General features: G+C 39.0%; 1 protein-coding gene and 1 long non-coding RNA gene across 8 annotated transcripts in view; one reads left to right on the top strand and one right to left on the bottom strand.

The window, feature by feature from the left end:
- LOC129348284 (uncharacterized) overlaps window positions 1–12657 on the top strand; it is a 90668-nt gene extending 78011 nt beyond the window's left edge. The window contains exons 1-4 of one of the 6 annotated variants that reach the window (XR_008600794.1): window positions 6032–6133; window positions 7095–7195; window positions 7933–8072; window positions 8932–12657. This is a non-coding gene — a long non-coding RNA (uncharacterized LOC129348284). Of the gene's footprint in view, window positions 1–6031; window positions 6134–6212; window positions 7196–7932; window positions 8073–8931 lie in introns of those variants that run through there. The other 5 variants (XR_008600795.1, XR_008600792.1, XR_008600796.1 and 2 more) reach the window with 5 other exon arrangements.
- LOC111580118 (pro-opiomelanocortin) lies at window positions 406–3869 on the bottom strand. 2 transcript variants are annotated; one of them, XM_023287708.3, is made up of 3 exons: window positions 3711–3869; window positions 2292–2412; window positions 406–1160 (listed from the first exon to the last, which is right to left on the bottom strand). In XM_023287708.3, exons 2-3 carry the CDS (start codon window positions 2406–2408, stop codon window positions 678–680), a joined length of 600 nt encoding a protein of 199 aa, XP_023143476.1. In that variant the 5' UTR covers window positions 2409–2412; window positions 3711–3869; the 3' UTR covers window positions 406–677. The 2 variants fall into 2 exon arrangements, with proteins under 2 accessions (XP_023143476.1, XP_023143477.1); XM_023287709.3 differs by having other exon boundaries at window positions 3715–3854.
- Window positions 12658–13361: the final 704 nt, after the last annotated feature.

Here is a 13361-nt window from a genome sequence, read left to right on the forward strand (position 1 = left end):
GAAAAAGCCGAGTTGTTTTATTTTCTATCGTCCCGCCTTCTTTTGTTCTCCACCTTCTTTTGGGGGTGGTCCCTTTCTTTAGGAGGCCATTTTGTCTTTTTGGGCCTCGACATCTTTAGGGGTCATTTGTGTTTGTGACTACTGGGGCCTTATTGTTCTGTTTGAGGCCAATGTTCTACTGCAGTCCATGTTGTAGTTTTTTCTTTAAGGGCCATATTTTGGGCCCCACCTTCTTTTGGGACCCGCCTTCTTTTGGGCCCCACCTTCTTCTGACATTTGTTTTCCGATCTCTTCTCCTCCGATTCATTATTCTATTTACTCCTTCTTTCTGTTTCTAGTTTGAGGTTTCGTCTTTACAGGTGAACAGAAGGTCGACTCGTGGACACAATAAAAGAACACATCCGGTGTTTTGCTTGCAAACAACTCTTTATATTTTCATATAATAAATACAGATATTTACATGAATCAATAAATATCCAAACATCTTTCTCACGCTCTCTTTTCCTTTCTGACACTCATTCAGGATCATTTAATATGCGACAGCAGCGTCAGGGCTGTTGATTGGTCACTAAATTGTCTGCAAACGAGCTTCGTTGGCCAATGAGAACTTCTCCTTCTTCTTCTTCTCTTCCTCCATCTTCTCCTCCTTCTCCTTCTCCTCCTTCTCCTTCTCCTCCTCACTCCTGCTGCTGTCCATCCTTGTTGATGATGTTCCTGAACAGCGCTGGTCTTTGTCCACCCTCGTAGCGTTTGCTAGCTGGCGGTCCACTCCAACGGAAGTGCTTCATCTTGTATGAACCGTCCCTCTTGTCCTCCTGCTGCTCCTCCATCTCCTCTGTTGCCTTCTCTTCTTCCTCCTTCTCTGCCGCTGCCAGCAGCTCATTGGCCAGCTCCCGCCTCCTCATCTCTCCGGGGAACATCTGGGCTGACTCCTCCTCCACGCCATTGGAGGTGAACACCTTGATGGGGCGGCGTTTCCGGCCGACGGGCTTCCCCCAACGGAAATGCTCCATGGAGTAGGAGCGCTTGGCCTGATTGGAGGAGGAGGAGGAGGCGGGGAGGACGAGGGAGGAAGAGTCCGACGGAGGTTGGAGGTGGGCGTTGCCAGGGACGACAGGCGTCTCAGCGGTGAGGTCAGAGCGACAGAGCTGGATGCAGTCCTGCAGGTAAAACACAGGGTTTCACTGATGGTCTTTAACATGTAGACTCACATCATAATGATGCCACCACCATGCTTTAATCATGATGCTGCCACCACCATGCTTTAATCATGATGCTGCCACCACCATGCTTTAATCATGATGCTGCCACCACCATGCTTTAATCATGATGCTGCCACCACCATGCTTTAATCATGATGCTGCCACCACCATGCTTTAATCATGATGCTGCCACCACCATGCTTTTATCATGATGCTGCCACCACCATGCTTTAATCATGATGCTGCCACCACCATGCTTTAATCATGATGCTGCTACCACCATGTTTCACATGATGATGCCACCACTGTGCTTCACATCATGATGCTGCCACCACCATGCTTGACATCATGATGCTGCCACCACCATGCTTTAATCATGATGCTGCCACCACCGTGTTTCACATGATGCTGCCACCACCGTGCTTCACATCATGATGCTGCCACCACCATGCTTTAATCATGATGCTGCCACCACCGTGTTTCACATGATGCTGCCACCACCGTGCTTCACATCATGATGCTGCCACCACCATGCTTTTATCATGATGCTGCCACCACGCTTCAATAATGATGCTGCCACCACCGTGCTTCACATCATGATGCTGCCACCACCATGCTTCATGTCATGATGCTGCCACCACCGTGCTTCACATCATGATGCTGCCACCACTGTGCTTCACATCATGATGCTGCCACCACTGTGCTTCACATCATGATGCTGCCACCACTGTGCTTCACATCATGATGCTGCCACCACTGTGCTTCACATCATGATGCTGCCACCACCGTGCTTCACATGACGCTGCCACCACCGTGCTTCATATCATGATGCTGCCACCACCGTGTTTCACATGATGCTGCCACCACCGTGCTTCACATCATGATGCTGCCACCACCGTGCTTCACATGATGCTGCCACCACCGTGCTTCACATCATGATGCTGCCACCACCGTGCTTCACATCATGATGCTGCCACCATGCTTTAATCATAATGCTGCCACCACCGTGCTTCATTATGTCCACCAAAGCTTTTATCTTTAATAATTACTGAGATATCATTCTTCAAACAGCTGTATATTTCGTTTTACCATCATGCTGCTCTCAGAGTTCAGATCCTGGCAGCTTGGATGCTCCCAGCACTGACTGACGGCTCCTCTGGCTCCGCCCACAACCATCACAGCCACCAATAGCCACACGGGACACATCCTTCTGTCGGCCAATCAGAGAGAAACACAGACTCAATTGATGTAACATTTTTAGTTCACCTACGTTTTTAGTTTATTTAGATTATAAAAAGTTCAAAATTTGCTCAACTTGTTTTATTAAATATTGTGTTAAATATTCTTTCTTCTTCTATCTATATTTTTTATTTTTGTTACTTACAATGTGCTTTAAATTTTTTTATTTCATCTAATATTGTCTTTATTGTTAGCTTTATTGAGTTTATCTTTGCTTAGGAATTTAGGTTTCATTTTATTATATCTTTATCCTTTATTTCACAAATCTAAATAGTTTCTAGTTTTAACATTTTAAGTCAATTAGAAAAAAAAATAAGTATTTTGTTGGTCTTAAAAGTACTGCTACTTAATATGTAAAGTAATATATTAGAATATATATACAATATATTTATCATATTTTTAAAAACTGCATTTCATGTATTCACTATATATCTGCACTGTCTATTATATTTAATAATAATTAGAATATATTATTTAGTGGCAGCAATAAAGTATTAACAGTCCATTATATGATGCTATAATTTATGTATAATTATATTAAAATGTGTGTTTTGTTGCTGCCAGTCTCTTGAACTGCAATTAAATATTACATTTTTTTTAATAGAAGTTTTTCTTACAGGACAAAATTGTTTTTGCTTTAGAATTAGTGTCTGTTACACACTTGAATCTGTCATTATATTGGATAAATTATTTATAATTATGTCTCTATTTTATCTATGTATTTACATTATTATATAAATAATGTTTTAAATATTATTTCTGGTGTATTTCATGTATTTAATATTTAAGTGTGTATTTGTATTTAAGTGTGAATTTGTTGCATCATATACAATCTAGTTATTAATCATCATTAGTATGATACGTTACCTAAATAAATCCATGCATTACTTTAAAGTACTATCCTAGTACTGTTTAGCAGTATGAAGCAGTAATACATTCTTTATAAAATTAGTATTTGATTGATTTTGAACAAAACATTTCAATTCAATCATCTTGTAAAGAAATTTCATTTGAATTTATTCATTTTTACGTCAACATTTCTGTCATTTTGTGCCATTTTTTGTTGTTTTGTTTTTCTTTACTCCAGTATTATTGTTTTCTTTTATCTTATTAACCTAAATAGTTTGTCATTTCAAGGTTTAAAGTCAGTTTAAAGTTTAGTAGTAAAATATTTAAACTGCTTCAGTTGGAATGGAAGAAGTTCTTGGAGGGTTTTTAGCTTTAGAAGAATATTAATGATCAAAAATCAGTAATATTTCAGAATCTCACCGACGTTTGCGTCTCTGCTGCTGTTTTCTGGTCGTCTGGTGAAGGTTCCTGTCGTCTGTTTCCTCGTTCTGTCGCTTTGACCGACTTTTAAATCCCTTCAGGAGACGACGTCATCCAGTGGAGGGAACAGGAAACCTCCAGCGGCTCCTCTTCCCTCCAGTTATGGGGTGTTTGGTGGGATCCTCGGGTTGAATGGGAACCAGGCGGCGTGTCAATGTGCTGCTGTTGTGTTAAATGTCAGGCGGCAGGTTGTCCAGATTAACGCCGAGGCTTCATGTCGTCATGGCAGGGATTCAGGTGTACACTTACAAACCGGCACAGCTGCTGCTTTTGTCTGAGCCTGAACGGGGTTTAACGCATTTCACGGTCAGAAAAGGTGACGGCGGCTCATTATCCGGCTGGAAATCTGCAGGTACAAGGTCACTTAGAAGCTCTACCTCTTTGGAAGTTTCATACCAAAGTTCAGCTTCTTTTCAGAACTCAGCCACTTCTTTAAGGCCCTACATCTGATGGAGGATCTGAGTCCAGCAGGACGTTTCCACTGAAGGAGCTTCTCAACGTTTCTCTGAACAGCAACCACCTACAGGGTTCTTAAAGCTCTACGTCCAGCAGAAGTTCTAGTCTCTCTACTGATCTACAGAGCTCTCTTTCCACTAAAGATTTACTTTATTTCTGCTCAGAAATTGTCTTTGTGGTTCTAAATCCACAAGGTTCCTCTCTTCAGGCTCTTTTTTTGACACAGGAGCTTCTCCTTAAAGCTCTGAATTCATTGTGGATTAGGATGTTTTCTCATGGAGTCTCTCTTTAAAGCTCTACATCCACCAGAAGCTGCTACATGAAGCTCTACTGTTGTGGAAGCTTTTGTTTAAAGCTAAAACCCTTAATGTGAAGCTCTAGTTCTCTTGAGAGTCTCGTTATGAAGCTCCACGTCCACTGCAAGCCTGAATATGAAGCTCTACCTTCATCTGGAGTATCTATCTAAAGTCTTTAAAGCTCTACATCAACTACACGTCTTTATATGAAGCCTTACGTTCATTGGAAACCTCTATATAGAGCTCTATGTCCACGTTAAGATTCTATATGAAGCTCTACTTCCATCTGGAGCATCTATTCAGATCTCTATTCCCAATATGAGCCTGTCGATCGCTACATTCCTGCAACAAGCCTCTCAATGAAGGTTTACTTCCAGTGGCAGCTCCTCTTTAAAGCTCTACGTCGACTAGAAACCTTTAAATAAAGCTCTAATCCACTACAAGCTTCTATATGAAGCTCTATGTCCATTAGATGCTTCCATACCAAGTTTTACTCTCAAAATGAAGCTCCTTTAAAAATTCTGGTTCAACTGGAAGCTTCTTTTTAGAGCTCCACATCCACAGAGAAACTTTATTAGAAGCTCTACATCCAGTGCAAGTGTCTCTTTAAAGTGCTACATCAACTACAGGTATTTATATGAAGCCATACTTTCATTGGAAACCTTCTTTATAGAGCTCTACATCCACTACAAGCTTTCATATGAAGCTCTTTATCCATCTGGACATTCTATTCAGAGCTCTACTCCCAATATGAGCCTCTCAAGTGCTACATTTCTTCAGAAAGCCTCGATAAAAAGCTCTGTTTCCAGTAGATATTTCTATTTAAAGCTCTACATCAACTAGAAACCTCGATATAATAAAACATTTTAATAAAATTTCAAATAAAATATATTATTTCATTTCGCCTGATTAGTAATAATATTACAGATAAGATCCTATATTATTTATTATTTAATTTTACTTTAATAAATTACATATTAAGGTCAAAACCCTCCATTATTATTATTGTTATTTGTGCTCCAGACTGTTGACTAAAGGAGGAACTGAAGTTTTCAAAATAAATTATTCAGCTGCCTCAGGTTGTTTTAATGAGAAAAAGGAGGAAAATAAAAACTACGACAAGGTTGTTATTAAATTCTGCCTTCTAGCTCTAAAAAGCATCTGTACTGCAAATGAAATCACTACAGAGGGATGAGTCCGTGTATATTCTGGTAATTGGATTTTCTGTTCTGAAACGGGTATTGAAAAACAAAAAATGAGCGGTTATTTGATTTTTGTTTTAAGATACAAAATTAAAATTGAAATACAAGGCGTTTTTCCTTTTCATGATCAAAGAGGGAAATACGAAATTTTAAAAATGCTTTGATTTTCATTTTATATTTAGAATAACAAGAAAGTAAAATCAGTAAGAGACAGAAACGAAAAAAGGTTCATTTTTTCATTTTCTGAGACCGGAAGTGGTCATCAGCAACAAGATTCTCAGAGGGCGGAGCCAGAGAGCAGTGATTGGTCAGACAGCGCGCTAGCGGATCTAGTTTTCTATATATCTATGGTCGGTACGTCTGGTAGCATCTCTGGCTGCTGTTCATCTTGTTTTTGGAGTAAAACATGGTAAGAAGATAAATACTTCTAACCAGTAGCGTTGTTTTGTTGTACGTTAAGTCAGCGACTTGTGAAGAGTTGTGTTTTGTCGTGTTTGAGCAGTTGGTCCGGACGCGTTAGCTAGCTAAGCGGCTAAGTTAGCGAGCTAAGCGGCTAAGTTAGCGAGCTAAGCGGCTAAGTTAGCTAGCTAAGCGGCTAAGTTAGCTAGCGGGCTAATTAGCACAGGTGGCTAACTTACCGCTGAACACCTGTGTTAGTTGCTGCTGCAGATGTCCTCATTATTAGTGAACTTCTCAACCTGTATTTCTCTGCTGTGTATTTTAGCTTTTAAAAAAGTTATTTTACTTTAAGGTTAACTGAAACCCGTTCAGCTGCACTGAAGTTTAACATTCAGCTGCTTTGAATTAAACCACGCTTAACTTAACATTGAACAACATTACCTCTGAATCTCCATAATTTCATTAAATTCCTTCTCTCTTCCACTGCTCAAGTTCAATCCAGTATATAAAGTGACATTAATAGTGAATAAACTAACAACCAGCCATTGTATTTATTTATTATTGCATGTATTTGTAGTAAAACATGAGTTGAAACATCCTACTTTTGGATCTAGAACTGCACAAGCCGTTCATTTTCAGTCACCTGACGAGTTAAACTCCCCTTTTTATGTGAGGTTGAAGCAGAAAGTCTGAGTTAATAAAGAAAGTTGTTCATAATTTGCGATACCTGTTATCTCTGACTGAGGCTTTAGTTTTTGTTGAGCTGATTTACACGTAGAAACTTTATTCAGGAAGATTTGTCAGTAGCTCAGAGGACAGGCTGCTTTTTACACAACCTTGTAAGAGAATGTCTGTCAATGCTTTCAGCAGAATTTAGAAACACAACACTTCCTAAACAGATATTTTGAGGCTGTGAGGTTGAACGTTTGAGAGTCTATCAGTGTGTTTGTTTGTGGTCTTTCTGTTTCTAGGTGGAAGCTGAATTAGTGAGGATGACTCCTGCTCCTGTCATCTCTAAGCTCCTCCCACATCTTTACCTGCACATGAGGAAAATCACTCCTGTAGAATGCAGGTATGTTTGTCATTATTATAAAAAGATGTTGCCTGGTGACCTGTCAGAAACCCATCATACAGAGTCAGCCAAAATAATGTTTACACACATCAGGAAAAGAAAAACTTCCATCAATATTTCAATACCAAATTTATTCAGACATCACGAGATTAATAAAAGTTATCTCTGGCCTCTACAATTACAAGAGGTGCTCAAAGTGGTGGCCACTGGCTTCTAGACATTTCTGTTGTGTTGTAGACGTCACTTGTTGATGCTCCATTCACGAGGGTAGCGCCATCTGTTGGGGAAACATCGTACAACAGGACACAGTTATCGTGATTTGATCAAACTTAGAAAGAGGAATCTATAGGTATAGAAGTACTTATACAAATGAAATATTTATAAAAGTTTTTCTTTTCCTGATGTGTGTTTACATTATTTTGGCTGATTCTGACTCTGTGAACTTAATGAGAACAAAACTGTCATTTAATTGTTGCTCTGAAAGCTTCTTTAGTGAAAACCAGCTGGTGTTCTGCTTTGAAACAAACTGCTGTTGAGGTCTGTGTTTTTAGGTTTAACCCCACAGTTTCTGAATGAACTGATAGTTGTTTTTTTTTTCCTGATCAATGTGGACGTTATAATTGATGGTATCATTTACTGATCATATAATCAGCATGACAATATAACAGTAGAACATTCTGACCACCTGACTAATACTGTGTTGGTCCCTTTATGCTGCTAAAACTCCTCTGACCCAGTGGTTCATCAGAACCTCTGGGGATCCTGTGGATTCTGTGGATCCTGTGGGTTGCAGGGTGGGTCCTACCTAGACCAGGCTGATCCTGGACCATCCCACAGATGCTCCATCAGATGTGGATGTGGGGAGTGTGGAACCCAGGTGAACAGCTCAGCTCTGTCGTGTTCCTCAGACCACTCCTGAGTAGTTTCAGTTTGTCCTGCTGAGGGAGGCAGCTGGCATCAAGGACTGCTGTTGCCATGGAGACTAGGGGGTTGTTTGTCCTGCAGTGTTTAGGTGGTGGTACATGTCAAACATCCACATGAACGTCAAGGTTTCCCAGCAGAACGTTACATTAGAACAAGATGATGGATGTTGTTCTCTTCAGCTGTCAGTGGTCAGAATGTTGTGGCTGATCAGGTGGATCTGTCTGCCTTTACTCTGACATCCAGAGTGATACAAAAGTGTAGAATGTGTGCAGTGCAGAAGAGATTTACTTTATTGGATGCAGTTTTAGTGGTTCCATCAGAGAAAATCATATCCATATACAGATTTTTATTAATTCCAGAGCTGGTTCAGTAAAGATTATAATAATAAATATATCAGATAATTCTTTGTTGCAGTTGGAATTTTGCAGACTGAGAGATGGTTGAGAAGGTTTCAGTTTTTTTTTTAGCAAAATATGTTATAATCGAAGATCTTTATTGTCACTGTTCATGTAATTATCTGCAAACCAGCAAAGTGCATCAGTCTGAGGAATCTAAAAATAAATAAGTAAAGAAAAATGCTTCGAAAGCCAATAATAAACAGAATATTTTGAGGGAATATTCTAAAAAGGAAAGAAAAGCTCCATTCTCACTCCTCTCAGGATAAACTGTCATTAAAATTGACTTTAAATTTAGCTTCATTCATTCATTTAGCTTTTTAATAAAGTTCATGCTACTTTTATAAAATGATGAAAGTGAGTAAATTGTATTTGTGTGATCTGTGTTTGATTTCTGTCTTTTCTCCTGTCATCCAGATGTTCAGAGGGAGATGATGCCACATCTGGTCCAGCTGGTGGAAGGTGTTGAAGTTCTCTGACTGGCCTGGACTGAAGATGGTCGTCTCACTGGATTTAAGGTTCAGATGCTCAGTAACAAACTCCACCAATGAGCCAACAGGGAAGCTGTAGGTTTATTAAATGTTGCTATGAAGGTTTCACTGTTTTTCTTTTTGAATGCAATGAGCTCCAACTGAAACTTGAATTAGAACTTAGAAGTAAATCCTTCCATCTGAAAGGATTTAGTTGCATTAATAACCTCATAACATTCTAATTTTTATTCCAGTCTTGGTTGGAAATAGAATCTCTGTATTGATTCAGGTAAAAACTGAACTTCACAGCATGTTGGAGCAAAACAACCAGATGAAAACTGTGATGGTGTTGGATTGTCAGACCGTAATGTTGCAGCTCAAAGCAGCTTTTCTATCTCAGTTTATTCTGACATTCAGCTATGAATCAACACAGCAGATGGTGATCCATGCTGTGGAAGTCTCACATCTCCTGATTTAATGGAGCTGCTTTGCACTTTTTACACTGTTTATTCACCAGCACTTTATTTAATAAAAGTCTCATCTAGTTTTTATGAGGAATGTGATGTTTTAATTTCTCTGTGAATAACTGCAGTCTAATGGAACAGCTGGAATTGTAACATCTGTCCTGATCTTGATCATGAAGTATTGATCAGAATACTTATGGTCAGCAGTCATCCCTGAAGTTTTACATTAAAATCTTTACTTGTGTTGTGAACTTTGGTAAGAAGCAGAAACTTTTGCGTTGCCATGGATACATGAGTGTTAAATTCTGTCCATGTTTCATTTTGGGAAATTCAGTCCAGCAGATGAGTTTGTTTTTACTGGCAGCTACATTCAGTCTGAGATATTAAGAATAAATAAATAAATGTGCATAATGTGGAAATGAACAGATTCTATTTTTATTTATTCCTACAGCGGATGCAGGGAAAGTTCCAGAATGTGGAGGAATTTAGTCTCACAATCACAGACAATAAATATTATCTGAAAGTCGGATTATTGTTGTTTATCAGCACAATACAAAAAGATTCATGTTAGAAATATTCCAGTTAAGACTCTAGAATATCAGGATTTATGTAAATTTACCTCAATAATATGAATGTTCAGGTTAAGATTGTACAGTGATATTTATTATGTAAGTTTAGCTGATTAAAGTTTATGACTCTGCACTACAATATTATTTATTATTTACATTTACATCATTATTATAATATTTAGGGTCAGACTCTACAGTATTGAGATTAAGAAATCAAATATTCTATAAAATGTAAATACACTGAACTAATCTGGATATATTTAAGTGAGACTCTACAATATTATTTGACACAAATCTATCTAAATCAACATTTTAATCATTTTTACTCCAAACATTTACTGGACTGATTTAAACATTAAAATCACTCCTTTCTAATCCTCTGCTGTACGTTCAAACCTGAGGCCTTAAATAGAAACACACAAGTATCTGATTGAAGGAACTTCTGCAGAGTCCTGGTTCCAGAACATGATGATAGAATTATAGACAAACTTTAACAAAAGCTGCCTGAGAGTTTACAGGTTTTTATGTTGGATTTCTTCAGTAATTTAATGAGAGTTATCAGCAAAAATCAAGTGTTCATTTGATGAACTTCATTTCCTAAAACATCCAGAATTGGAGCTCATATCTTTGGCAGCTGTAAAGTTTCTGCTCCTTCAAAGTTCACAACACAATGAATGAATTCCTAAAACACTCTCAATGCTGGAGAGCGTTTGATGCTGAAGCAGTGAGCAGTTTTTCTGTTTCTTCTCTGGAGATGCACAATGAGGGACGTCTGCAGAGACTGAGAAAGAGTCTCACCACATCCTGACATGAGGAAAAAGACTTTATTGAAGACTACAATGAGAAAAACTATCAGACAGCAGACGGCTGCATTCAAGGTGAGCTCTGAACATTTGATCTGGAACAGGAATTCAATAACGGCAGCATGAGCTTCATTTCAGTCTGTAGCTGCTGAATTCATGGATGAATCATCTGGCACTAGAGAGGAAGACCATCAAACATCCACGTCAGCTGATGGAGGCCAGTCGCTGTGGTTCAAAGCCAACACTGACTACGTGGACTTCTACTGGACCACACGGAGGCCTTCAAACCGGACCAACAAGTTCAGTGACTCCCCGACTCGTGGGTCTGAGGACGCCGCCGAGCCTCGGTCCAGCCGGCCTCCTGTCTGTGGGTGTTTGAGTGCTGAGAGGTTTGTGGATGCATGTGAACGTTCTGTGTTGAAACTGCAGCTTTGGACTCAGTAACGCCGGGAAAAACCAAGAGCTCCTTTATTTGTGACTTCCACTAAAAAAACTGATGAAAATGAGTTTGTCAGGGTTCTGACTGATAACAGATTATTAAATAATGAAAACAGTTTAAATATTCTTTTAAACAATCCTTTTAGGTCTACATTTCCTTTACACTGACTTCTTGGTAAATGTACAAGTATTTTGGGTGGAATATACCAATAAGCCCAATGTTCAAGGGTTCTTCTGGGAATATACCATTCAACCAACCTTTTAGGTAAATGTTCCAGGATGTTGGGTAGAATATACCATCAGATCAACCTTTTAGGTCTACATTGGAAGATTTTAGAGTAGAATATTACTCCAAACCATCCTTTAGGTCTACATTTAAGGTGGAATACTCCTTTACACCAAGATTTTTTGGTCTACATTGAAGGATTTTAGGTGGAATATTCCTTTGAACAAAGTTTTTAAGTTTATGTTCCAGGATGTTGGGTGGAATGTACCATCAGACCAACCTCCAAGGTCTACAGTAGTGAATTTTAGGTGGAATATACCATTAAACTCACCTTTTAGGTCCACATTGGAGGATTTTAGGTAGAATTTTCTTCCAAACCATCTTTTAGTCTACATTTAAGGATGTTTAGGATGGTATATTCTTCCAAACCAACTTCTCAGGTCTACATTTCAGGTGGAATATTCCTCCATACTAACTTTTTTGGTCTACATTGAAGGATTTTTTTCTAAACCACCCTTTCAGGTCTATATTTGAGGTTTTAGATGGAATATTCCTTTTAACCAGCCCCTCAGGTATCTTTGAGGATTTTGGATGGAATACTTGGTTAAACCAACATTTTAGGTGCATTTCCAAGGATTTTTAGTGGAATGTTCCTTTAAGGTGGATGTGTGAGGACCTTGTAGGGGGAATACTTCCTGAAACCAACCTTTTAGGGCAACATTCAACGATTTAAGGTGGAATATTCCTTTAAACCAACCTAAATTTCATGTTTTGATCATTATCTAGTGAGAAACCTCAATCCAGACTCCTCATAATGACGTCTGAGATTTATGCTGCTGTTATTTGTTTAGTCCAGACTAAATGACAGAAATCTACAACTGCAATTTTATTTCAGGACTCAGTTATTAAATGTCAAAACAATCCATGTGACTGTAAAAACTCAACAGCTTTACAAACTCTAAGATTAAACTCTCCACAAGGATCCAAAATAAGTTGGACTTCTACATGAGAGCTTTAATTATTCTTCATCTACTTCCTGAAAAGTTTGGTCAATAAAGACAAAAACCGATATTTTCAGCTGAATTAAAGACAAACTTTGTGATTTTTCTGCTCACATGTTGTGTTGTTGTAAACTTCCTCTTTCAAATAAATATCCTCCTAACCCCCTGGAAACCAGTGTTTGTCCTGTTTTTGTGTTGCTCCTCTGCGACCCTAGACAGCCGGGTCCTAATGTTTTTGGAGCAACACACCAGACTATGACATTTTTACAATGATGGTTCTACTATGGAACCAGTTTGACATGTTCAGGTGTTCTTTGTGTGAAAACTCAGAGATTTCAGGGATCAGAAGGTGGTTTTCAACTTTCTTTGTTAACTTTCTGCTTCAACTTTAAACTAAATTTCCTTCACTAAGCCAGCCCTCTGGACTTCCAGGAAGCTGTGTTCCTATTGGCTGTCCAGGTGGCTGCTTGGTGTTATCAGGAACACCTGAGCAGCTCAGTGTCTTCCTGCTTTATTTAGCTGCAGACAAACATTTCCTCTGCTTCTCTTCACCAGTGGCTCCGTTGCTTTAGTTTGTTGTTTAGGTGTTGGCTTGCAGCTTCCAGCTTCCAGCAGTAAAATCATCTTTAATGTGTTTCTTGGTGTGTTTTAGGGCTTTGTACCAGATAGTTGTCTTGGTAAATGTGGTTCTTTAGCCACAGTGAGCACATGGTGTTAATGTGTGCAGTGATTAGTGGATTTGGTGCAGCTGAGTTGTGTCTTTATCTTGGCTGTAGTGAGTCTTTAGAGGTTTCTGGTCAGACACATTCTGTATTCTTGTTTGTGAACCAGCGTTGGTTGTCCAGAAGGTAAGAGTTCCTGTCCTGATTCTCTGTT

The sequence above is a fragment of the Amphiprion ocellaris genome, chromosome 24, assembly GCF_022539595.1.
Source record: "Amphiprion ocellaris isolate individual 3 ecotype Okinawa chromosome 24, ASM2253959v1, whole genome shotgun sequence".
Classification (NCBI taxonomy): domain Eukaryota; kingdom Metazoa; phylum Chordata; class Actinopteri; family Pomacentridae; genus Amphiprion; species Amphiprion ocellaris.